At 36.9% G+C, this 26,517-nt stretch overlaps 1 protein-coding gene across 4 annotated transcripts; it reads left to right on the forward strand.

The window, feature by feature from the left end:
* The first annotated feature begins 2,249 nt into the window (after nt 1-2,249).
* On the forward strand, nt 2,250-25,894 carry LOC140813314 (telomerase reverse transcriptase). 4 transcript variants are annotated; one of them, XR_012113883.1, is made up of 14 exons: nt 2,250-2,645; nt 3,907-3,984; nt 4,180-4,245; nt 4,331-4,499; nt 5,107-5,229; nt 5,354-5,601; nt 15,232-15,358; nt 15,766-15,910; nt 17,013-17,151; nt 18,086-19,357; nt 19,510-20,069; nt 23,283-23,555; nt 23,852-24,225; nt 25,712-25,894. XR_012113883.1 is itself a non-coding variant. In XM_073171816.1 (13 exons), exons 1-13 carry the CDS (start codon nt 2,358-2,360, stop codon nt 24,123-24,125), a joined length of 3,762 nt encoding a protein of 1,253 aa, XP_073027917.1. In that variant the 5' UTR covers nt 2,250-2,357; the 3' UTR covers nt 24,126-24,432. The 4 variants fall into 4 exon arrangements, 3 of the variants coding, with proteins under 3 accessions (XP_073027917.1, XP_073027919.1, XP_073027918.1); XM_073171816.1 differs by lacking the exon at nt 25,712-25,894 and having other exon boundaries at nt 23,852-24,432; XM_073171817.1 differs by lacking the exon at nt 25,712-25,894 and having other exon boundaries at nt 2,507-3,305; nt 23,852-24,432.
* The last annotated feature ends 623 nt before the right edge of the window (nt 25,895-26,517 follow it).

The following is a 26,517-nucleotide window of genomic DNA, read 5'->3' on the forward strand; positions in this document are numbered from 1 at the left end:
ATTGCATGCATGTGGTTTGCGTGGACTTTAAAATTTTCGGGGCGTTACAGAATCAATCTCCACCGTTGATCTAGATCAGATCAGACGATCAGGATGAATCTAGGAAATTGTGCAGGCAGGTGAAAGGACGCGAACAGATATCGAGGAGACATGCTTATTATTATCTCGGAATACGAAACGAGTTTTGGCGGTTTAAATGCTAAAGCATGCGTCATAATGACACCCCTATGACTGCCCGAGAATACTAAACGACAAAAATATTCAAAGTCCGGAAGACATGAGGCCCTGGCACAATATTCAAATTCCGGGAGACATGAGGCCTTGACACATTATTCAAAGTCCGGGAGATATAAAGCCCCGACATCTTACCCTAAGCCCCGGTGATATCAGACCTCGGTATCTCGTCCCATCTCTGGGATATTTTAAGCCCCCGATGCTCTTACACATTTTGAATTATTTTTCTATAAAAAAACAAGTATGATTGATCGGGACAGCGAGTAAGAGTCTAGCCAGATTATTTTAAGAATGGGTGGTGATACCCCCATAAGGATCCGGGTCATGAATGACCCGGGTTATTAGTTGTATAGCCCAGATTAGAGCCAATATGCCGGGTACTTTCCTCACTAGCCGGGCATTTCTCCTCTTCCCGGGTAATCAATAGCCCGGGCCTTCATACAAGCACCCGAGTACCTTACACCCGAGCCACCTCGAGAATTGCGCCACACTCGATTGTGATTGATACAAGCTGTCTAATCTATCAGAGCTACATGGGGTTGGAGTGTTCTAAAAGTCATCAGAAGCTATAGTATGGCAACCGACTTGCCATACTTAGTAGGTGGCACTGGAAACGAGGCACCTACCCCTTTTTCTACTATAAATAGCAGGTATTAATGTCATTTACATATTCTGAATCTTTGAACTCTCAAGATGGAGCTATATTTTTCAGTACAACAACAGAACAGCTGGAAAAGGCACACATGAAGCATTTTATTTTATAAAGCTAAGGAGGTCAGAGACAAATATTCAAAAATTTATCAAAGATCCTCCAACCGAAGAAAAACCCCTTGTAGCTTCATTAGCTGAAGATAACATCTCTACCAGAAGAGCATGGGGTCTATGAATCTGTATAATCGAAATGGAAAAAGTCAAATTTCTATTTAAGTTTTATCAGAATTTCGTAAATGGATCTTTTTTTTAAATACTATGACAAAAAAACAAGTTTTGCAGAATAGTTATTTGAAAAAAGTTAATCTTCCGTGGAATAGCAACCTGCCGAGGAACAAAGAATCTCGTCAGAAATTTTGTAACATGACTCATGTGGGAAGATGGTCGGAAAGCATCTGCTAAAATAAAGCAGACATGTTATCCAACCAGTCCATTGGAGAAGGATGAACCACTACTAAAAGACAATTTAACTAACTAGTGGAAGATGAACCGCTCATCCACTCATAAAGACACGCCAATAACTAATGGTTGAAGGGACCACCACTCACAAGATGCTGCCGGCTACAACTGGCAGAATAATTTACAAGATTTAAAGTTCGGATTTCAAATCCACAAGACTCCTATAAATATTAAGACAGAAGGAAGATAAACTCATTTCTTTCAAATAAATCGTAAGATTTCTCCTTTTAAATTTATGTGTTGTATTTCGGCTACTATAAGTAGCTAAGCAAGTTTCTCCTATTCTACATGAGATTATCATTATTAATAAATTGTATGTTTGAATAAAAAGACCAATGCTTACTGCTTTTCTTATGTATTATTTTCAAATTGAACTACTTTTTTATATAACCTAAAATATGAAATGAAACATGTTTGTGCTAAGTACTGTTGAAGGAATCTACACAAGGAACAATCTGTTGCGATTATGTGATTAGATTGTAAGGAGCAATCTGTAAAACCCGTGGATACAACCCGGAGGCACTTCGATCAAAGAGGTAAAACGTTCAATTTATTTTACGGAAGCGTGATGGACCATAAAAAAATTAAAAAAAATAAATTTAATTTAATCAAGATATATAGGTGAAAACTTTGTGTAATTGTATGTTTTTAGGCTATATGCTATAAAAACATGTTTGATATATATAACAACATCATATATCAAGATTATAGAGCTCAAAGATGAATTTATAACATTGAAAATAAAATAGAAAGTTTAAACTAATTTATGAGAAAAAAGAGAATAAACTTAAATGATGATTTAGAAATTTATTTACAATTTGCCAAACAATAAACAGTGTTCGTAAAAAAAGTTGGAGCTCTATTACGTACAGTTTCTTTCTCTATAATGGCAATTACTGTACACTGACACACCCCAAAGCGACTGTTCAATTCTCCATTGCTCCTCCGCGCCGATGGCCAGGAAAAGGAGAGTCCCGGAGGTCCTGTGGAGGCTGTTCCACAACAGTGCTCGCACTCTAGCCGAAACAATCTTAGCTTTGGTCCCTCCACCGCCGGCCGAATGCAGGTGCCGTGGGCGGCGCTGCCTCAGTTGCATGTGCGACCAAGCAATGTCCTTCATTCTTGGACCCGAAGATCCTCCCGAGTACCGTAAGCTCTTAACTGGATGCTATGCTGTTGTTTCAGAAAATGCTCCTCCGATTCCGGTGTTTGACCCTCACTGCCGTTGGCCGCAACGAGAGGTATTGTTCTCCATTCCTTTCTTTGGTTGTCAGTGCTTCTTACTGTAGAGATGAAGAGAATAGTGAAGTATCTCCAGTTTTGGCGGGAAAACACGATGGGTCTCGTTCCATTGATTTTTAGAGGGAGGCTTTTGCTATGCCATGGCGTGATTCGTGTTTTTTGCATCCTCTTGTAATAGTTGTCGTGCCTCCAGTCCGGGTTTAAACATTTAGTGGACCTGTATGAAGTTTCTATGGTGAACCGTTATATTTACAAACATGACGTGCATATCTAGATCCTTGTGTACTTAGGAATTTCTTGAATGGTCGAAAGTTACAGATATACGCACCATGGTGGATGGCCTGGACGAACTTCTATGGGAGATTTATTAGGAAAATTAGAGGTGAACAAGATGAATGACCTTGAAAGCCCCTAAGAAAAATTAAAAACTTGAGAAGGAAATCGTGGAATCATGACTTCCTGCCCTATTGAAATGATTCCTTTACACAGTTCAATACTTTAGTTTACATGTTTTTAGCTGGAGTTTATCTGAGATTGCGGAGACATCAGAATGTACAAGTCACCGATTTGGACACACTAGGTGTGCACCTGATCAAGCGATGTACTAATAATACATAAAAGTGGTCGAGCATGCCTACAACAGAGAGAGACTGCATCATGTAATTTGGATTTCCACCGTTGTATCAGTATTCACATGATCATTAAAATATGCATGACATTTAAACTTTTCTGATTCTAAAATCTGAAGAACCCTTAAACTTGATTTTTTGGGCACCTCATATTCATGAATATTACAAATTACCTTTAGTGACAAAAGGTTCTTTCAGACTACTTGATTTAATATATTATCTGCCTTCAAGCTTTTGGCTGTTGGTACTTGCATTTATCAGTGGTCTTATTTTACATTCATAAAGTTTACCACCCACTTTCAATTTGTGGAAGCATTCATGATTTGACACCTGGACACACATATTATTCAGTTTAGATATATAAGTATATAACTGAATATTCTTTGTTCTCGGACACATAACTCTTATGTTACTGTTGTGAGTATGGTTCTAATGTGATGTCACTTTCAAGAGGGAAATGTATCAATGTTGCTTATAAGAATATAGACCCCACTTAAGCAACTGTTTTAATTTGCTTGTAAGTGGAACTCTGGGCCTGACTAAAGCAATTATCTTAGTTTCAATATACCAATTGGAATGAAGTTTACGATTTTGATTGTATTGTAGTCTAATATCGTACTTCCTGAGTCAGATTGTCAGAAGATCCATTGAAATGATATTGTATGAAGAACCATCTTCTTCAAATCTGATCTGCTGTGGGTATGACAAAGTGAGTTTTTATAACTTTTACAAATTAATCAGTCTATTCAAGTATTCTATTACTGGTAGAAGTTTCATATGCTAAAATTCATCTAGAGGATCTCGGAGATCAACCAAGTATACATACAAATGCCATTTTTAATTATCATGCATAAGATAGCTTGATGGTAGGTGAATTCCCATAGAGGAATTTCATGTCTGGCAGGCCAACCGCTCTAGTGGAATCATTGATATATTAATGTCCCCAGCATGGATTCTACTCCTTACAAGAGTAAGTAGTTATATGGTTTCTATCAGTATTTTCTTTAGCTTTGTATATTGCAACCATGGTGGTGTACCAATTACAATTTACGTAGGTCGGCGACGCTCTGATGATGTATTTACTGAAGTACACTTCAATATTTTTGCCCCTGCCTCGACATAAACATCATCAAATAATTGGTTTTCCTATCAGCGAGCTGAGCTTAAAGTTGTCTAGTTCCTTGCTTGAGTCTAAATCTCATAATCATCCACTCACCTATTGCGGTAATGCTTTGGACTTGTGTTGTTTGAAATGGTTTCTCGTATTTATTTTGTTTTCTTAGATTGACAAGCTACATGAGTTAAATGACACTGCATACAAACACAGTTATACCACATTTCAGAAAACTTAGCTGGAAGATGTTTGTGCTAATTTTTAGATTCAACCTACAAGATATGCTGTCGGATCTGGGATGACCATGTTGTAAACTTCCTTGCCGACCTAAAAATCTTTAAATTCTATAGTAAACTATGCATTTTATTTAAATTCTTTGCAAATTGGAATCATTCTGACAACCACCTTTACAGCCAAGTTGGCAGCATATATGCAAATCATCAGTTATTGTAACTATGCAATTGCTTAATCATTCGTTGACATCGAAGGACCTTAATGTATAGAACCGTCTCAAAGCATTTTAGCCTTTTCAACTAGACACTAACTGTTTCAGAAAATGTTTGTCAATAGCTTGAGCCCACTTCTTTTCATTGCTACTCTTATAGTCTGTTGCGTTCAAATTGTCTTTGGAACTTGTATCACTTGACTTCGTGAGAATTGCCAATTTATTTAAGGTTTTCGTAAAGTGTATCCGGTTCAAACAATTTTTCTGATTAGGGAAGAAGAGAAAAAAGGCCGACGAAGATGAGTCAATAGTAGGGAAACAACTCTGCTCGCGTTCTTTGGGTGTTGAGCCTTCTTCAAACTCTATTAGGCATGTTGATAGTCTTGGACCTCATGGTAGGGTTGACTCAACTTTATCTCGTAGTTCGTTTCTAATAAAAAAAAAGAACTTTATCTCGTAGTTATTGAGAAGAATAATACTTTCTCAAAAAATTTGCCGAACAAGATGTATAACTTGCAGGATCTTGGTGTTCTTCTAAGGAAGAATTTACACTTAAAAAATCTGAGGGGACCTCAAAACCAAATGTCGGACCTTGTCGGAAGCGTAAAAGACTGTATCGCTGGCAGCGCCAAATAAAACGTAAACAGTTGGCCATTCAAGAAACCCGTTCTTTGATGATGCCCGGTGAAGTTTTTAGCAACAACAATTGCGTATCCATAGGCCTTCAAAATGCCATCTTCTCAAGTTCAGTTCAAAGTGATGAAACTGTACGTATGTTGGTTTCTGTCAAAAGTAAATAGTTCATTCCTTTTAATTGTATGCAAGTTTTCTCGTATTGATGAACATAAATAGTTAGGTCTTCACTAATAGCAGAATCTATGTACTTAAACTACTACTCTATAGCAATGACAAATGCCTGCTGGTGGACATTAATATCCATGTAAATAAGGTGTCAATCTCTATGTAAGCTTAATGATTGGACATTCTTATTGAGTTGCCTGACCTTATTGATCCCCCAGGCTGATCTTGGGCTAATTCTGTTACGAATATATCCAGAAGTTCTCTCCAGTCTGGTTATCTATCACTTCATGTAATATTATTAACAATGTTCTAAATGGCGGTCGAGACGGCCGCCTAGGCGGTAGGCGGCCCTCGACCGCACCGCCTATGCATGAGGCGGGTGTTTTAGGCGGCTCAAGCTATACGGCGTCGGGGAGGCGGGTCGATGCGGCAAGCAGGCGGGCGAGGCGGCAAGCAGACGGGCGAGGCAGTCAGTCAAGATTTTTAAGTTGTAGTCAACAATTTTAAAAACCTAGTCAAAGTCAAATAATTTTAAATATTAAAACCCTAACACACCTTACTTTCTTTATTTATTTATTTTTTTGGTTTTCAGTCTCAACTCTCAACCACCACACACAATCCGCCGGCCGCAGCCCGCCTACCGCCGCCGCCGCCTACTGCCGCCAACAGTCAAAAAAATAATTAAAAAAATTTAAACTTAGTTTTTTGGTAAAAATAATTATATTACTTTGTTAACATAATAGCATTTATATTATGATGAATCTTTATTAATTGCACATTATCATTTTGTGCTTAAACATTATTTAATTGCACATTTTATATAAAAATGATTATATTGCATGATTATCTAAAAAAATTACTTAAAAAATTCAACCGCCTAGGCGGCTGAGGCGGTAGGCGGTCACCGACCGCCCCGCTACCGCCTCCCGCCATTTACAACCTTGATTATTAATCAAATCGATATGAAGAATAATTGAGTTAAAATCCCAAGTTTGAACATCAATCACTTGATGTAATATTATTGATCAAATCGATATGAAGAATAATTAAGTTAAAATCCCAAGTTTTTGCTTTGTTCATGCATTTGATTGTTGTTCTTCGATTATTCAACATTACTAAATGCTTTTCTCTTAGTTTATACTTTATACTATTCCATTTAATTTAAGTGACTTTTTATTCTTTCAAAATTCTTCGTCTTTAATTAAGGTATTAATTATTTTATTTCCATAAGTACCCTCATTCGTGATGGCAGTATCTCTCATTCTAGTTATTAGCAATGATTCCCCCTAATAACTAGAATGAGAGATGCTGCCATCACCAATGATTCCCCGTTAAAGGGAGTAGAATTGATAAACTATGGCCTAATATTATCAATCAAGGCTTCCTATATATGTGTTTTTCTCGAAATCTTCACTCCAAACTGTCAGAGGGGCACACAACAGTCAACAAAAAATTTATAAGGGTAGGATAATATTCTATTGATGGTACAGAAAATATGACTAGATCTCATTGGGTTCACTGTGTTGGTCTTCGTGTCAACTCTATTTAAAGTAAAACTCCTCTTAAATGGGAAAATATGGATTTGAAGGACTGATATTGTGAGCTTTGTTTGATAGCTGAAAATAGAACAAAATTACACAACTCTTCTCCTAAGTTCTTGTCGATAAAATAAGCATGATTTGATTAGATTAAATATGTCATGATTTTATCTGATTGGCATAAATTTAGGAAGGTAATTATTAGGATTATAATATTTCCTTATTTTCTGAGATTTGGACTTGTACAACGATGTATTGAGATCTGAATTTAAACGAATATAAAATAGATTTCAGTTTTTTTCTTTCATTTTCTTTTGGCACATTATTCATCAGTTAGTATCAGAGACCGGCTCTCGGTCATGAATTTCAAAGCCGCTATGGTTGGCGCAAACTCAAAATCGTCTGGGTTGAAAGCTGGCTATAGCGCACCATCCTTGGAAGGAGGAACCGACTAAATCCAAATAGCTCCATGTCCGATTACCTCCAAATCACCATACATAGATTCAATGGAAAAAACTACCTTGATGGGCTCAATCTGTGTGCTTGGTGATTGTTGGTAAAGGGAAACTCGAACATTTGAATGCAGAAATAAAGCCACGAGCCTCAAATGATCCGAAATAGAAACAATGTTGCTCGGAAAATTCTTTGGTGACTGCCTAGCTTATTAACTCAATGGACCCGATCATTGGCATGCCTTTCATGTTCTTACCAACAGCTCGTGATATACGGGAAGGTGTACGAGAAACCTAATCTGATATGGAGAATCATTCTCAACTGTTCGAATTAAATATTCAAATGTGGAGAATGCATCAAGTAAACCGAGATCTTACTGCCTATTACAAAGAAATGATGACTGTATGGCAGGAACTAGATCTATTTGAAGAAGAGGAATGGGAAAACTCCAATGATGGTATTCGATATAAAAAAGAACCTAAAGAGAACCAGGATGTTTGTGTTTTTGACAGGTTTAAATAAGGAGCTTGATGTAGTTTGGGGGACGGATACTTGGGAGAAAACCTCTGCCTGCCATTAGAGAAGCTTTTTCAGAAGTCCGTCGATAGGAGGCTCGACGCCAAGTGATGCTGAAAGGAATTGAAGAACTAAAGATAGTGGATAGTGAGGGATCTGCCCTTGTCACCAAAGGAACCAGCTTTGAAGGAGATAAGCGAAAAATCTGGTGTGAAAGGTGCCACAAACCGTGGCACATTTGTGGAGACATGCTGGAAAATCCATGGCAAACCAGAAAATTATAAAAAGAAGTCAGGCAGCAGCTCTAAAACTACTAAAGGTGGTGTTCGGGCCCTTTAAACAAGTGGTATTGATTCTGGACAGCAATCATCAGCCTCTGAATCTCTTACTTTCACAAAGGATCAAATAGAGCACCTGTGTAAAATACTTCAATCTCAATCTCACACTGTTGGAAATTCTAACTCTTCTTGCTCTTTAGCTCAGACAGGTATATTCCCTATAGCTTCTATCTCCAGCACAAACTCAAATGGTTCTTGGATATTAGATTCAGGTGCTACCGTCCATATGATAGGGATATCATATCACAATTTTTCTCGTCATATACACCGTTCGTAGGGAATAAAAAGGTTAAAATTGTTGATGGATCATTTGCTACTATCGCAGGGAAATGAACTGTTGTTGTCTCTCATTTCCTCGTCCTTGTCTTTAGAGATGCTTTGCATGTTCCCTATTTATCACATAACCTGTTATTTGTCAGCAAACTTACCTTTGATCTAAACTGTCATGCTGTTTTTTGTCCTCTCACTGTGAATTTCGGGATTTAGCCTTGGAGAAGATCATTGCCAAGACCTCAAGACCTGTTAAAACTTGATTGCTACTTCTCATGAGAGTGAGATTATAATATATTATGGCATTGTCAACATCCAAACTTTCAATATTTAAGACAATTTTACCTAAGTTATTTTAAAGTTCATCGTTTAGATGTGAATCTTGTGAATCAGCCAAACATCATCGCTCGGTGTTTCCATTAAAATCATATAAAAAATCAGCACCATTTACTTTGATAGATAGTGATGTTTGGAGTCCTCTAGGGTGGTAGCATTGTCCGAAAAACATTGGTTTATCAAATTTATTGTAACGCTCCAGATTCGACGACTGTCCTCACTGTACCGAGACGAGTCTTTCCAGCGTGCTTATGTTCTCACTCACACGCACTCTGGGAAACTTCCCAGGAGGTCACCCATCCCAAAATTGCTCCAAGCCAAGCACGTTTAACTTTGGAGTTCTTATGTGATGAGCTACCGAAAAGAAGATGCACCTTCGTGATATGAGTAGTACCAATCAAATCTTTTTAAGCCCTCTTCAATTGTACAATCCATTACAATGAACAGTCTCGGAATCCCTCTCATTCCGATGTAAGATCGGTTCATTCGTGTTCCCTCCACCTAAAAGCCTGCCAGGAGCCACTCATTGTCCGTGCATACTCATGGCACTGGCGCGATCACCCCCCGTCTTCTTCGGCCCCGGGCCTCACATTTATAGATGATCATACTAGAATGACTTGAATATTTCTTTTGAAAGATAAATTTGATGTTGGAAATAACTTTTAAAATATGGTTCGACCACAATTTCAATTACATATTAAAATTTTTCATAGTAATAATGAGAAAGAATATTTCAATCAATTGCTAGGGAAATTTTTTGGTGAGAAGGAAATTGTTTATCAAAGTTCTTGTATTCACATTCAACAAAATGGAGTAACTGAAAGAAAAAATAAGCACTTTCGAAATTGTTTCTCTCGCTCTCGACTCTTCACATATATTCCCCTAAAGTTTTTTGGTAGCATTGTCTTCGTTCACAATCATGATCCAAGGATGTTCTTAACTTGATCAAAATTTCTAAATGCATCTTTGTTGGTTACCCTACAAATCAGAGTGGATCGAATGTTTTGATCCAATTTCAAAAAAAAAAAAAGGTATCCTTGGATATCACATTTTTTGAAGGACAACCTTACTAAGATTCTCATCATCAGAGGAACTAGATGAATGTTTTAACAAGTCGAACTTAACCTTTTATTTCGAGGAAGAACCTAAACTTGTGCCATTTCAAAACACTGACATGATAGAAAAGGGTAACAATCGGTTCAAAGGTTTTGTTTACAGAAGGGAAGGTCGGGCTCAAAGAAAAGAAGACATCGTCCATTTACAAAACCAAGAATCTGATCAGAGGCAAATTATGAGACCAACAATGATTACTCGAAGATCCCTAACAATAGAACCCATGGTATGTTTGACGAACCATGTCTTAGAATACTACTATTTTAATACTTGCGAAAAAATTTTAAATTTTCTTATTAAATAAATTATAATAAATATAACTCGTAAAATAAAATAACGGTCACTACTCATACTAAAATAAAATGAACATTAAAACTCCATCATTTGAAATACCCAAACCATCAAAATCTCAAGTTTAAAAGTCCACCATAATTTGAAAATGTCTTAACATAATATAAAAAGTTCAGCATACTAGTCACCAAAACCAGTAAAATAAAAACAGAGTAAATAGTTTTGAAATGTGCATAATAAAAACTCGTGAACTACAAGGTCCTCGGGTTTGCACCAACTCTGGTCCGAGCCTGCTCACTGGTCACTGCCTCCCGTCTCCTCAACTACATTATCTGCATTGATCAAGTTTAGTGAGCCTAATAACTTAACATGCATAAACCGTGGATAACAGATACTAACTACGTAATAAAAATCCATGCAATTTAAACATAGCTCGTGCATAGCATAACATAAGAATAAATATAAGCATAAATGTGTATAACGCAACTTTCTTGCATAAACATTTCATAAAAATCATATTTTCATGCTCGTCGTAGAAATCGTAATCGTAAATCATTTTGCGTAGAGATCTGTTTAATGCAAGTGGCCCATGACATAAATCGTTTGATCAAACTAAACCACAGTACTGGGACGACATGGATCACCACAACTCTTGGACTGGATGTCCACTCTCTAACATAACATAATTCCTCCTGAGAGGTTGGAGAGGTCCCCGGACACGTTCTCCGGCTTCCAGACCTGTAACATAATTTGCCTACAAGACAAATCGCATACCTCAAAAATAATTATTTTGCACGTCACATATATTTACGAACATTGCGAACCTCGTTGGATCGTCCTTGGACATGCTGCCCTAACATACTAAAATTTATACCCAAAACATCCCCTAAGGTTCATTCGGACACATACGACTCCCGAATTAAATAGAAACACTTATGACATACCAATCGACTTGGGACTCAACCCACACATAAAACACATCCTAAGCTACTGCCGAAGGCCCTAAACTACCCAAAGAGTGACGTTATGTCACTTATGCGTTTCGTACGAATTCTATCGATTCTAACTCGAAACAAGCCCTAACCAAGCCTTAGACTCGACCCTTAGACATCACTTAAGCCTCTGATCCAGCCCATAACGCACCACGGCCCATCAAACCACAAAAAATGTGAGCCCTAGTCACGCCTAAGCCCTACGCGCGCAAGCTGATGTTCATGACTCCAGCACCTATTTCCACCCAACCGGACCCTAACCAACCCATACCAGGCCTACCTAGGACCCTAAGACCCCGCCTAGACCCTAGCCACGCACCCTGGTCCAGCCTTCAAGCACCCCGACGTGAAAACCTGCGGCCTGACCCCTATGTGTGCGGTTGTGTGCTTGCTTTGTTTCCTACTATCTAGCAGCCTCTTGCCCCATCATGGGCCACCTAATGATATCTAATCACCCCCTAAAACATAACCATATGTGGCAGCAAGCCATAGGATCGGTCCAGCGAAGAAGATGATAAAAAATTCGAGAAAATGTTGAAGTTCATGCAATATATATATTGAAACGATTTCAATAACGTTCTAGCATACATATAATCAAACCAATGTATTTTCATGCATAATTTGTATTAAAATACAATATATTACAAGGCCGATGCATAGAAGAAAGGTTTAGACATGCTTTGCGTTAAAATGCACGATATATCGACAAACGAATACGGGGAAGAACGGAGGCAGAATTGAGACGGATTGCTGAGTTTAATGGCTAGAAAAGTGGCTAAATTAATCAAGGATTTTAGTGTGAGTGTTCGGCTATAGCTTTTGATGGAAGAAGATCAAAAAATCCAGCCCTTGCTTGAAGAATTTCGGCCGAACTACGTGTTTTTGTGTGTGTGTGTTCTTGTTGTTCAATGTGTGTGTTGTGCGTGCGATTTGTGTAGTGTTAGGGTAGGACTTATACTAGTATTTAAATAAAATTAAAATTACTTATTAAGCCCTCCAATTTTTGAAATTAAGAGTCCTACAAATTATAAATTCTACCCATAATTAAATACTACCTAATTTTAAGTAATTAAATCATAAAAATAATTATTGAAATATTGTATTTCAAGTGAGAGTATTTAAATCCCTTATTTTCGAATTTTGCTAATTAAAATACTTAGCATACTTTTATCCCACTCGATAAATTAAATTTAAATGCTAAAATATAAAAATCCTTTAAAATACTATTTTCTTGACTTAAAATAAAATTTAACTTTAAATTTTTTGAACATCTTAATCGTCTCCGGTCTCCTTTCCCGGTTCGGCATCGGATATTCGTATGAAAACTAAAAACTCATGAAAACATCTTAAATTGCATAATCAAATAAATAGATATATTTAAAATAATTTATCACATAACATGCATCACATAAAATATTAATTAAATAATTTGATTATTTTAATCATGCATGAGTTTTACGTGTACTGGTTTTTTGGCACTACAACATGTTGAGTTAAATTCCTCTAGTCAAGTTGATCTTCCAATTGCCCTAAGGAAAGGAGTTCGGTCATGCACACAACACCCATTTTCGAATTTGTATCTTATAAAAATTTGTCTCCTTATTGTACTTTTGTTTCACAACTCAGCAGTGTTAGTATTCCAAATAATATTCAAGAAGCTCTAAAGATACCTGAGTGGAAATAAGCAATTTTTGAGGAAGTGAGCGCCTTGCAGAAGAAACCTACCTCATGGTAAATCAATTGTTGGATGTAAGTGGGTATTCACCATAAAGTACAACTCAGATGGTTCTCTAGAACGATATAAGGCTCATTTGGTTGCTAAAGGCTTTATGCAAACTTACACAGTAAACTACTCTGAAACATTCTATCAAGTAGCTAAATTAAACATAGTTCGAGTTTTGTTATCAGTGGCTTCAAATCTCGATTAACTGCGAAATCAATTAGATGTGAAGCATGTGTTTCTAAATGCTAATTTAGAATAATAGGTCTACATGGAGGCACCCTAAGGATTTTCTGATTAGTTTGAGTCAAAAGTGTGTAGGCTGAAAAAATCTTTCGATGGACTGAAGCAATCACCCAGAGAATGGTTCGAGGCATTCACAAATTTTGTTGGAAGACAAAGGTTATACCCAAGGACAATATGATTGTACTTTATTCAAAAAGCTTCTAAGAAATACAAGGTTTCTGTGTTTGATCGTTTATGTCGATGACATAATCTTTATTGTAGATGATATAGAAGAGATGAGCAGATCGAAAGCAAACCTAGCCAAGGAATTTGCTATTAAAGAATTGGGTCAGCTAAGGCACTTCCTCGGAACGGCAATCGCAAGATCAAAAACTTGTATTTTGGTGTCTCAGAGAAAGTAAATTCTCGACCTCTTAAAGGAAGCTGGGATGAGTTGGTGCAGAACAACAGATACTCCAGTCGAAGCGAATGCAAAGCTGGGAGATATAAAAATGACATTCCGGTAGACTTAGTAAGATATCAAAGACTTGTTGGGAGACTAGTTTACTCTCATGCTTGCCCAGACATTACTTTCACAATGAGCATGGTCAGTCAATTCATGCATTCTTCATACGAAGAACATGTTGATGCAGTGTACCGAATCACAAGGTATTTAAAAAGAACACCTAGAAAGTGATTTTTCTTCAGAAAGAATGAGAAAAGAGATATCGAAGCATATACAGATGCAGACTAGACAGGCTCTGTTACTGATCGAAGATCAAGTTCAGGGTATTGCACATTTGTGTGGGCCAACGTGGTAACCTGGAGAAGTAAGAAGCAACGTGTTATAGCCAGAAGAACTGCCGAGGTTGAATTTAGATCATTGGCTCAAGGAGTATGTGAGATTCTTTGGTTAAAGAGAGTTTTGGATGAACTAAAGAGCCCAATAAGCCTTCCTATGAAGCTATATTGTGATAACAAAGCTGAAATCTATATTGTTCATAATCCAGTTCTACATGATAGAATGAAACACATCAAAATTGATAAACACTTTATAAAAGAAAAGCGGGAAGACGGAACTATTTGCACTCCATTTGTTCCAACCACGCTACAAGTTGCAAATGTTTTGACCAAGAGACTTTCAAGAGTTAACAACTCTTTGAAACAAACGTTAACAAGTCGTGCATGATGAACATCTTTGCACCAACTTGACTGAGAGTGTCGATAAATTAGGCATGATTTGATTAGATTAAATATGTCACGATTTTATTTGATTGACATAAATTTAGGAAGGTAATTATTAGGATTAGAATATTTCCTTATTTTGTGAGATTTGGACTTGTACACTTTCTTCTATTTAAAGATGTATTGATATCTGAATTATAAACGAATAAAAAAGAAAATTTAGTCTTTCTTCTTCATTTTCCTTCAGCATTATTCAGAGTTCTCTTTTGGAAATCTAAATATGTTATTAATGATTAATCATATGAAACGAGGAGTCTTTGCCTCTACTTGAGAATGCTCATATTTTTAATTCTAAAGTAGTTGGGACAAATCAACTTCTAGAGTGAATGCTGTTGTCAAAGTGGTGATTTTTTGCTTAAGGAATTTGTTAACTGGTTTAAACCTTTTTGGACAATACGATCATGCTTGTTTATTAAGCTACATGAACATGGTGGAATGTTTATAGCGGGTTTTTTGTATTTTTTGTGACTTTACCTTTGCATCAATACACAATCTTTTTTGTTTCATTGCATTTCATTTTTTCTTTCAAATGATAGGCTTTTTGGTTGACTTTTTGCAGAACATGTCACAATGCTTTTGTTGTTTGGTGTTTCGAAATTTACCGAAGTTGGCAAAAAGTGCTGAGATTCGTAGGCGAAATATATTCTATAGATTGGAGAATTCATCATCTGTGTTCCCCAAAAAGCGTATCCTTATCATATATTTCAGTACATCCAGCTAGTCCAGGAGTTTTTTACCTGAAGATTCCTGTATCTGTTATCCTAGTACACCGAATCATAGTGAAGCATTCAGCATTGTGTTTGTTTTCCATGGAAACTTACGACCTTTGCGCTCATCGTTATTTAGAAATTTTCAAATTCAATTAATTTGATTTCCCATTTGTTGGCTTGAATTAGCTGTTAAATCTTCACTGTTACTTTCTTTAGCTTCCAGTTTCTGTAAGATTATCCCATTTGCACTTGACCCAAAGACCTCGAACTTTTAGAACGCTGGCATTACTCTCCTGTGCAATATTATTCCTTTCAGTTTGTTTTTTTAAGAAACCTTTCAGTTTGTTTGAAAATGATTATATTCCATCCTCAACAGTGAACAGACATTTTGAATAGGTTGAAGCCCAATGAATTTGGAGCAACTGTTCTTTTCAATAATATCTTTGGAATTCCTGGCATGGACAAGAATTCTCAAGCACTGCAGTGTGTTCACAGCAAAAGCAGTTACCCTATCAAATCTGACTGTTTGTAAGAACCAAATAGTGTTATGTTATTTGCATGGATCGATGTGATCTCATATTTTTTCCCTGCCTTTTTTTAAGTGTTGGTTGTATGGTTGAGTTTGATATAATTCCATAAAAGTTTACACTTTGTTGTTGGCCTCTATATTTGACATGATGGTCAAGGTTTAGAGCTTGATATTTTACTGTTGGTCAAAGTCTAGAGCTTGACATTTCACTGAAATGAAGTTCATATTTCTCATCACGTTCTCTGTTTTGTGCAAAGTGTGAGGAAAATGAAATGAATTATGTTATCTGTGCAAAGGGATGTAAGAGCTTCACCAGCTGAAATTCAATTATGCTGAATCATGTTAAATATTCTGATTTCTAAATTTGAGCTCGTTTATGCTTACAGTACGTTTTAGATATGTATGTTATGTAAAAACATAACTTGGATATTCAGTGATTTGTTGTCAAGGAGTAGGCCCTTATGTTTCTTCACTTATGATGTACCAAAATATGGAAAATTGATTAGATTTGTTATATTACAGCTCAACTGAGGTTTAATTTTCTTATTTGGAAATTTTTCTGGATATTTTGGCTTGAGGGGAGGATAATTTCTGTTTCTGCTTTTATAGCTGAAATATTCAATCCAAATGTTCCTAAATGCTTATTTTATGTGTTCTAGCTTGTTCATAATTTTATTCATATTTGTTTTCTGGTAATGGGTTCGAAACATCTGAAGTCATGTGAAAGCACCTCTATAGATTAAAGAAATATCTCATGTATAAAATATAGGAAAATTCTCCCGTTATATTTTGAGAATGGGCCAGGCACATGATAAATGGTTTTAAAGTGCCCCCCTTTGGTTTGTTTCCAAACAAAAATAGAAAAATCTATCCATGGCAAATTACATTCTCCTTTTTATACCTGCTTTAGTTTTATTGATTGGGAAGATTGCACTCAATATTTTATTTTTGTTTGGAGGACCTTACTGAAAAAGTTACTGCACTTGGTCATCTATCAACACATTATCCTTTTAGATTGTGATCACAAATGCAATTTGGAATTCCTTAAAACTCTCTCCCTTATCAGATGTTCCATCTAATGTCTTGTACCCTGTCATCTAGGTATCACTATCTTATTAAGCTTCTCAAAAGTCTAATTCGTAAGACTCGTAATTGCCGACATTTGAGGCTGTTGGACAAGCACTGCTCCGTCACAGCCTTTTATGAAAGTGCAAGTAAGGGTCCAGAACCTATGTCTCAGGTCAGTATTTATGATCGAGGATATTTTCTTGTTTGTCTTGTACAATTTACAGGTCCGCTTTTTCCAATTGATGTTTTTCGTACAATGAGCACTTTATAAAGAATGCTTTATTGAACTTTGAATCATTCTGATCTCAAGCTGAAGAGTCATGTATTAGGTGTAGGGGTGTAAATTAACCGAATCAATCCGAACATAAAGAGAAAATTAGGGCTCGAATTTTACTCAAAATAGATATATTCGAGTTCAAGTTCGGTTTGAAGCTCGAAATATTTATTATTTTTGGTTTTAACTCAGGTTTGAATCAATGTTCGAGTTCGGCTCTAAATATTTTATTAGGTTCACGAGCTACTCGAAAATAAAGGCTCGAAACATATTCATTTAATATATAATTATATTAATAAGAATTAAAGGTCGTGAGGGGTTCACGAACTATTGAAAAAACTAATTTGAGCTCGAGATCGACTCGAAAAAGTTCGAACATATTCGAGTTTGGCTCGAATTCATTGATTTTGAATGCAAATTAAGTGTTTTTTCGAGCCGGTCGGTTCGTTTTCACTACTAATTTGGTGGCTACTATTGCTGATCAATTTTTTTTATATTGCTTCAGCTTGATTGCCCGAGAAAATTTTAACGAGTTCAGACTTTTAGTACACGACTCTTTGATGGATTCTTTTTGTTGTTACTTTTCCTTTGAAGAAGATTGAACAGGACATGAACTTTATTATGTTGTGCATGCTCAATTATCAAATTTAATGAGTTCGTACTAATGGCAGGATCTAGTTTTTTATTCTTCCTTTTTAAAAGGAGGACCAAGATTAAATCCTCCATTTCCTTCCCATGTGACTCGCACGATATCATCGAGGTCCATTTAAACTTCATCATGTTGTTTTTATTATGATTTTTTAATTGTGATGCTTTTGGCTTGTGGGTTTAGGAAAATGATGATGGAAAGAGCATAACTGCGAGTGGATGTTGTGGGGGTGAAATTGAAGGCCAGACATCTCATGATGATACTGAGGCAAGTTGCAAGATGTTTTCTGAAGCCACTAATGATCTGGTTGAGCCAAGTAAGAGTTATTGTCTGAAGAAACAGGTTATTGCGTTTATTTGGGCAATTTGTCGGAGAATAGTTCCTGTACAATTGCTTGGAGCCACTTCTAATTGGAGGATTTTGAGGAAGAACATATCGAAATTCATTCAGCTGCGAAAATTTGAGAAGTTCTCGCTGAAGCAATGTACACACAAATTGAAAATATCAAAGTTTCCTTTATTGTTAAATAACCATTTTGCTTGTGGCTTAAGCTTTAATGGGATGGGTCATTCTAGATGGTTGTCTGGGTATATGGATAAGGGATGCAGTGAATTTGCTGTAGCAGATCTTGTTAGGCATAAGATTTTGGAATGCTGGATGTTTTGGCTTTTCACACAAATAGTATCGCCACTGGTTCAAGCAAACTTCTATGTCACAGAAAGTGAGAATGAAAAGCAAGAGGTATCATATTATCGAAAGTCTTATTGGAAGAAACTGCTGAGAGAAGCAGAGAATGGCCTGAAGGATCAGAGTTATTGTCAACTAAATCATGCTTCCACCAGAAAAATTTTAGAAAAAAGGTCATTTGGTTTCTCGAGGATCAGACTTTGTCCCAAGCGAAAAGGTTTTAGGGTTCTGGCAAACCTTCAGGCGTCCTCCAAAATTCCACATTGTCCACTGCTTCCTGGAATTCACTTCGATCAACATTTGGGGAGAACATCAAGTCACAATCTGCGAAGTGTCAAATTTGAGTCATTTAAGTCGGTAAATAGTGTCCTTCACGATTTGCACGTGGTTCTAAAAGGTATACAAACGATAGAATCGGATAAGCTGGGTTCATCGGTATTTGATTATAATGATGTCCACAGAAAACTAGTTCCTTTCTTGTTTAATCTGAAAAATGGACCTGCCCCCATGCCTAGTGCATTCCTTGTGGTTTCGGATGTGTCAAAAGCTTTTGATTCTCTTAATCAGGATAAATTGCTCGATATTATGAAGGATGTCATGTCTTATGATGAATTTACTTTGGAAAAGTATATTCAAGTTATCTGCACAAAAAAATCGTTGAAGGTCCATCAGCGTCTTGTACTATCACAACAAGGCGTAGTTTCTGAATCTGAAAAAATCAGACGACGACTTCCTGCCCATTCATCGGATAGTATTCTTGTTAAGAAGGTATTGATATTTTCTAAGAAGAATTGCTTTTGTGAATTAATTATCTTAGAACTAGGATTAGACTCTAAGTAGCAAGTCATTTTCTTTTCTCTAATTTTTCCATTAGGATCAATCTTTGAGTAGTAATCACTTTCTTTCCTCTACTTTTTCAGGCATTTAGCCGAAAAATAAGGAAGGAAGAGTTTAACGTACTTTTGAAAGAGCACATAAAGCATAATGTGGTGCAATTAGATAAAAAATTTTACTTACAACGTGTTGGTATACCTCAAGGAAGTGTTTTGTCTACTTTGCTTTGCTCATTTTACTATGGACACATGGAAAGGAAGGTAGTCTTTCCGTTTCTTGAGAAATCTTTTGAGAACATTTCTGGAGATAGTGGTACATGTGGTGCATTAATTTCAGAGGGTAATCATACTGAAGAAATATTTGCGCGAACTTCTGAATCTCTTCTACTTAGGTTTATTGATGACTTCCTTTTCATATCAACTTCAAAGAAGCAGGCTTCTATGTTCTTCTCCCGGTTGGAAAGAGGAGTTCGTGAGTACAATTGCTACATGAACAAGGAGAAATATGGCTTAAATTTTAATATGAACAGCAGCCAAGGATTTCTGTCAAACAGGCTACATGTTGGCAAAGATGGTGTCTCATTTCTTCGTTGGAGTGGACTTCTGATCAACTGCAGTACGTTGGAAATTCAGGCTGACTATACGAGGTTGTGTTCTTTATTCTGTCGTTATTTACTGGGATAGACGTATGAAATGAAATGTTTTTTCTCTTATAACCATTATATTCTTCTTGTCTAAGTTATCAGTCAAGAAGTTCACGACTTCTTTCAGACACTGACATTTTTTAAGTTTCCTGAATGAATTTCCTTTGTGCCATGCATGAACTGGCTAATCACGCTAGCAGTATATATGCTGTGTGTGGTCATGCATGAGACATGTAAATGAGTTTTCCAGGTAGGTCGTGATATATTTCCCTGTCCGTTGCACCTTCTTCCTCTGCCTTTCCAAGTTTAAGGTTTGGCTCTATTAGAATTGTGGGGACCCGGACGCTAATCATGTTCTTAATCATTATTGGGACTAATTAATCAATTATAAAACAGGGTCTAATTTTTTTTTTTTTTTTTTAAAATACAAAGCGGAACGTAGTGAAATAAAACATATATACATCTCAGTATAAAAGTACAAGTCTTGTACCACATACATTTAATCAACTAAGGTTTAACAACTAATATCAAGTGTCTAACTCTATCTCTAATCCAAGTCCGGAGCCTCCACGCTATCTAATCTTCTCTCATCCTCTTCTTGACCCTGATCCAGCCCCACCTGTTGTCATGCACACCTACAAAACAAGACAACAGCCGGATAACTCCGGTGAGAATAAATCCCAGTATAAACAATGTATACATGCAATCATATCAAAGCATATACAAAAGCATATATAGGAAATATTCTTAACCTGTATCAAATCAGAAACATAAATCAATATCAAACATTCAATAATCATGAATGATATAACAATGTAAATCAACATGTCGTATCATACTCAAATCAACCGACGCGTCGTCTCAGACTCGACTCAACTCTAACCTAGGGATCCCGATGTTTGGATATAGGTAATTATATCGAATCTTAGTCGATAGGAATGAATCAATCCCTAAACAGCATCGATATAATTTATATATCAGTGTCTGGGCGAATCAGCCACAGAATTGACGAATCAGTCAAGAATTAGGCGAATCAGCCAATAACCAGACGAATCAGCCTGTAATTAAGCGAATCAGCTTAAGTTTAGACGAATCAGTCAATAACCAGACGAATCAGCCGGTAATTAAGCGAATCAGCTTAAGCTTAGACGAATCAGCAGGTGACTAGGCGAATCAGCCCATGACTCAACGACTCAGAAATCAACACATGCAGTGGCTATAAATCAATAGACTACAAACATCAATCTCATCAATTACAAATGTCAATGTAATAATCTAAGTATGTGATTTAGGGAGACTCGAGTCAAACCTCACTCGAGTTGTGCAATCCCAACTCAACATTAATTTATACCTTTATTTCTGATACTCTGGCTCTGTCGAAGTCTCGAACTCAAAACCTGTCAATATCAATCTGGCAATGACAATACCAAGGAGTATACTATCAATACCCGTTCAAATCAATACTGGATATAAACAGAATTCAATCAAATTATGTTTCAATAACATAATGTCATAATCTTAATATATCCAGCGCTACCATATCAGTCAGATATCAATCTCAACATCTCATACTCGATAACAATTCAATTCTGATATGAATTGATTCCAAAACTATTCCAAAAATCCTCACAATTCCATAATCAGTCCGTTTCTTAATCTGACTTCGATTCTATGATGTCTAATACGTCAAGAACAACATATATGAGTTCCATTCAATTCTGACAATATCATAATTTCAAAGCATGTCAAAACGTAGTAAAACTTACGTCCAGTTGTAGCCTACGTCGATAGGAACTTAATACTGAAGTCGGATTCAAAATCGGACGGACGGATTTTTCACAAAAGGCGTAGGGATTTTCTACTAACTTTCCTTAAGCTTTTCTCGTTCTTTTCTCGATTCTTTTCCCTTAAATCTGAAGACTTACGTATATATATATCCCAATTGCATGTGTATGATACGTGTCTCATCTTTACACATTTTAGGCGGCGCTCGGGCGGTTAATCTTTACCGCTCGGGCGCGGCACCTTCTGTCCGAAACACATTTTTGTTGAACACTGGCGCTCGGGCGGTAATGTTCTGCCGCTCGGGCGCCATACTTTCTGTCCGAGCCTTTCCTTATCACACATTGGCGCTCGGGCGGTAATATTCTACCGTTCGGGCGCCACAGGTTCTGCCCGAAAATCACATAACTCATATGTTTTAACCAATTTGGTCTCGGAGCGGTCCAACTATACTCACATCCATTCATAATCAATAAATCATCTCAGATTATGGTAATCAAATTCTTGGCCATTACAAGAATGATTGCTGGTTTGCATGCTGCCTTGCCTGTTTCTTTGAGATCGGTAACATACTTCTGTTGGGAGATTAAAATGCCATGCTTAAATTGAGCCACCTCAACTCCAAGAAATCATGTTAGCTTCCCTAATGCTACTTCTTAATGCAAAAAAGCGATCTTGACATCAAACTGCTACAACTCCCAACCACAATTAGCTGATGATGACAATAGTATTCTAACGGTATTCATCTTTACTACTAGAGCAATGGTTCCTAAGTGATCAATACTATAGGTTTGAGTATGGCCTTAGCTACCAACCTTACCTTGTATCTCTCTATGTATTTATCTGCTTTATGCTTACTATATGGATTCATGTTCACCCCACATGTTTCTTTCCTACTGAGGACTTCACCAACTCTCAAGTTTTGTTCTTCTATTCATGTAACCATAACAGATGAAACACATTTACAGCATACTGGGTAAGAAATACGCCATGACTACTTTGTCTTTTAAGAACATCACACCCGTGCAGATATCAAATGATACTCAGAAATTTCCCGAATTTATTAGATAGTGGTAGCAATGTTTGCATCATAATCTTCTGGTACAGGTATATGGTTTATGTGTTTGTTTTCATTTTTAAAGTATCACTCTGTTTGTGTGTCCCTTCATTTAATTTTATAAGGCTTTCCGTCAATTCCTCGAAAGAGTTTAATATAAAACAATGTTCCATGAACTGAAAACTCAGTTTATCATTGGTTACATTAAAATGGAAGGTCTTGTATGTTTTATTCCTGTTTTATATTAGAGTCAAACTTGCAATATGAGACAGCTATTGGTAGACATCAAAGAACTGATTTTTATTGATAAAGTTTTTTGAGGTCCATTCACGCTCCTTTGTTTCTATGTACTGAATGTAGATTTATATGCTGAATAGGTACCTGAATTCTCATTTGAGTTCGACTTTAACAGTCAGCTGTCGAGGTAAAGTGGGTTGTAAGCTGAAGGCAAAGTTGTGTGATTATCTGCGACCTAAATGTCATCCAATATTCTATGACTCAAACATCAATTCTAGTGCTGTGGTTAGGCTTAACATCTACCAAGTGTTTCTTCTTTGTGCCATGAAATTCCTTTGTTATATCTCGGACCTCTCATCAGTGCCTAAATTCCACCCAAAATTCCTCATCAATTCTATCGATGCTTCTTTGAGGTATGGATTTATATATTATTGCCATTAGTTTACTTCTGTTGAGGGATTCAGCAACTATTCTCACTACCTTGTTCTCGGACTCATTCATGTTTTAATTTCTTCACTTCTCTCCAAGTGAAGCATTTCCAACTTGGGGCGAATCCAGATATAGGGCAACTAACCCCAAAAAATGAAACAAATAGAAATATTAAGCCACCTTTATTGACTAAATCATTGGATTTTTCCCTGTTCCCAATCATCTTTTTACTGAAAAAAATCATCATTTTACTGAAGGCATCATATTTACCAATTTCCAGGTACATGCACAGGCTCATAAAGAGAAAGATGTATACCTTTGAATCTGAGATTGATTTTCGTCCAAAATACAAAATTAAAAAGAATGAAATACTATGGCTTGGGTTTCACGCGTATAGTCGGGTTGTAAAGAAGAAGCAATCCCGTTGCAAGAAGCTCTTTCATTATCTGACGCGTAAGTTGAAGGCACTTGAGAAAGTAGAGAACATTTCTTCTGATCTGAGTTACGCTACTGATGATACACATTCATCTGCACTTTGGAGCATCAAGTATTGACCTTTCAGTACCATGATTGTGACGGTTGACTTGCATTTTTTGCCTCATATTGTCAAACCTCTCGAATTTTTGAAGTTAGGCAGGCAGTCGACCGAGCTCAGTAAATGTATATATTTTTTGTGGCAAACATGAACTGTGCTTGGTCATGGTCCTGGTTTAGTGGAATGGGATATTCATCTAGTGACTTGAGTCACTTTCATTAAGAGATAATTTCGATCTCTCGTTGTTTTAAAGCCTAGCGATATTCCATAAATGGGCTCATCAAGTGGTCAAGTCCAAACCAGAATTTGGACCCGACCCATCCCTATAGGTGACCCATGGTGGATCTCATATACTCTCATATAAATATCAAGTTTGAAAGTCTAATTTATTCATTCACTCTATTGACTTTCAACATCTTTGGCTGCTCTCTCATTTTTGCAGTGTTCTAAATGGCGGTCAAGGCAGCCGCCTAGGCATCGCCTAGGCGGCAGGCAGCCCTCGACCGTATCGCCTATACATGAGGCAGGTGTTTTAGACGACCCAAGCTATATGACGTTGGGGAGGCGGGTCGAGGCGGCGAGCAGGCGGCTAGGCGGCGAGTTGGTGGGCGAGGCAGACAGTCAAAATTTTGAAGTTGTAGTCAACAATTTTAAAAACCTAATCAAAGTCAACTAATTTTAAATATCAAAACCCTAGCATACCTCAATTTCTTTATTTTATTTTTGGTTTTCACTCTCAAGTCTCAACCACCACATACAGTTTGCCAACCACTGTCTTCCGACTACCGCCAGCAGTCAGAATATTTAGGTTAGGCATTGCATATTTATTATTTATCATAATTTTTTTTATATAATATTTCAGATTTTGTAATTTCAAAAATTAATTTGTTTTTCCTATTATTATTTTATTATTGATTTATTGTTGAAGATTAATGACGGAAAAAGTTAAAAAACTGGAGTTGGAATTTAAGCTAAAGTCTAATGATATTGTTTGAGAATATAGGACGTTGTATAATAAAGAGAAAAATGATTGGATCACATGCAAGTTGTGTAAGAGACTTATTAAAGGAGTAGTTTATAGGATGAAACATCATATTACAGGTATTGTAGGACAAGTTGAAGCATGTCCTAAAGTATCCGATGAAGACAAAAAAAGATTGAGAGACTACTTGTTCTAATGATTGATAATCGATTGAAACTTTGAAATTTAAACTTAGTTTTTTGGTAAAAGTAATTATATTACTATGTTAGCATAATAGCATTAATATGATGATGAATCTTTATTAATTGCGTATTATCTAGATGATATTATATTTTATGAAGCTTCTTTGTGCTTAAACATTATTTAATTGCATATTTTACATAAAAAATGATGGCTATTTGTGATTATATTGCATGATTATTTATAAAAAAAATTACTTAAAACATTCAACCACCTAGGCATCGTCTAGGCGGCTGAGGCGGTAGGCGGTCACCGACCTCCCCACCACCACCTCCCACCATTTACGACCTTGCATTTTGTGCTTAGCACCTGACTTGAGCGTCAGAAGGGTTAAGTCCGGACACCCTCCTGACCCTTTCTAACGGTCTCTTTTGTGATTTCAGGCCCACAGTAGGTCTGAGGTCTGAGATGCCCTTGAGAGCCTACCACAGTATGTCTTTTGTGGGGAATAGAAATAAGTGATGGTACTTCCATGAATCGCCCGAGGATTTCATCCTCAACATGAAATTACAAAAGACCTTTACTTGATAGGCGAGAGGGAGCTTCATCAGGGAATCGCCCGAGGTTTCACCCGTCCGGAGCCTTCCATGAATAAACCAGGAGAGCCGAGAAGAGAGTGATGAGGTCAAGATGCCCTCTAGAGCCTACCAATCTAAGAGGGAGAATGAACAAGGACAATCCTCCTACGAGAGGAATGATTCATATGATCTCAAGAGATGCTACTGATGGAGACTCGGACGAGCTCAGAAAGCACACAGAAGAAGGTTGGAGAGCTTTGAGATATCTAGGGATGCAAACTTACCACAAGATCACATAATCAGTTTTGGGCCGAAAAACCTCCAAGGCGTTGTGGCTCCACATAATGATGCTTTGGTGGTGACGACCACCATTGCTAATTACGATGTGGCAAGAATCATTATCGATAATGAAAGCTCAGTGGATATTTTGTTTAAAAGAACATTGGATCAAATGAAAGTGGAATGATTTGAGTTTGAGCCGATCTCTACTTCTCTGTATGGGTTCATGGGGCATGCCATTCACCCGTCACCCGTTGGGTCAAATTGTTCTTCCCTTAATTGTGGGGAATGATCTTTAGCGTGTAACAAAGATGATAACATTCACCTTAGTAGATACTCCATCATTGCATAATGGAATTTTGGGACGGTCAACCCTAAAGGATTTTAGAGCC

The sequence above is a fragment of the Primulina eburnea genome, chromosome 14 (genome assembly GCF_022965805.1).
Source record: "Primulina eburnea isolate SZY01 chromosome 14, ASM2296580v1, whole genome shotgun sequence".
NCBI classification, from domain to species: Eukaryota; Viridiplantae; Streptophyta; class Magnoliopsida; order Lamiales; family Gesneriaceae; genus Primulina; species Primulina eburnea.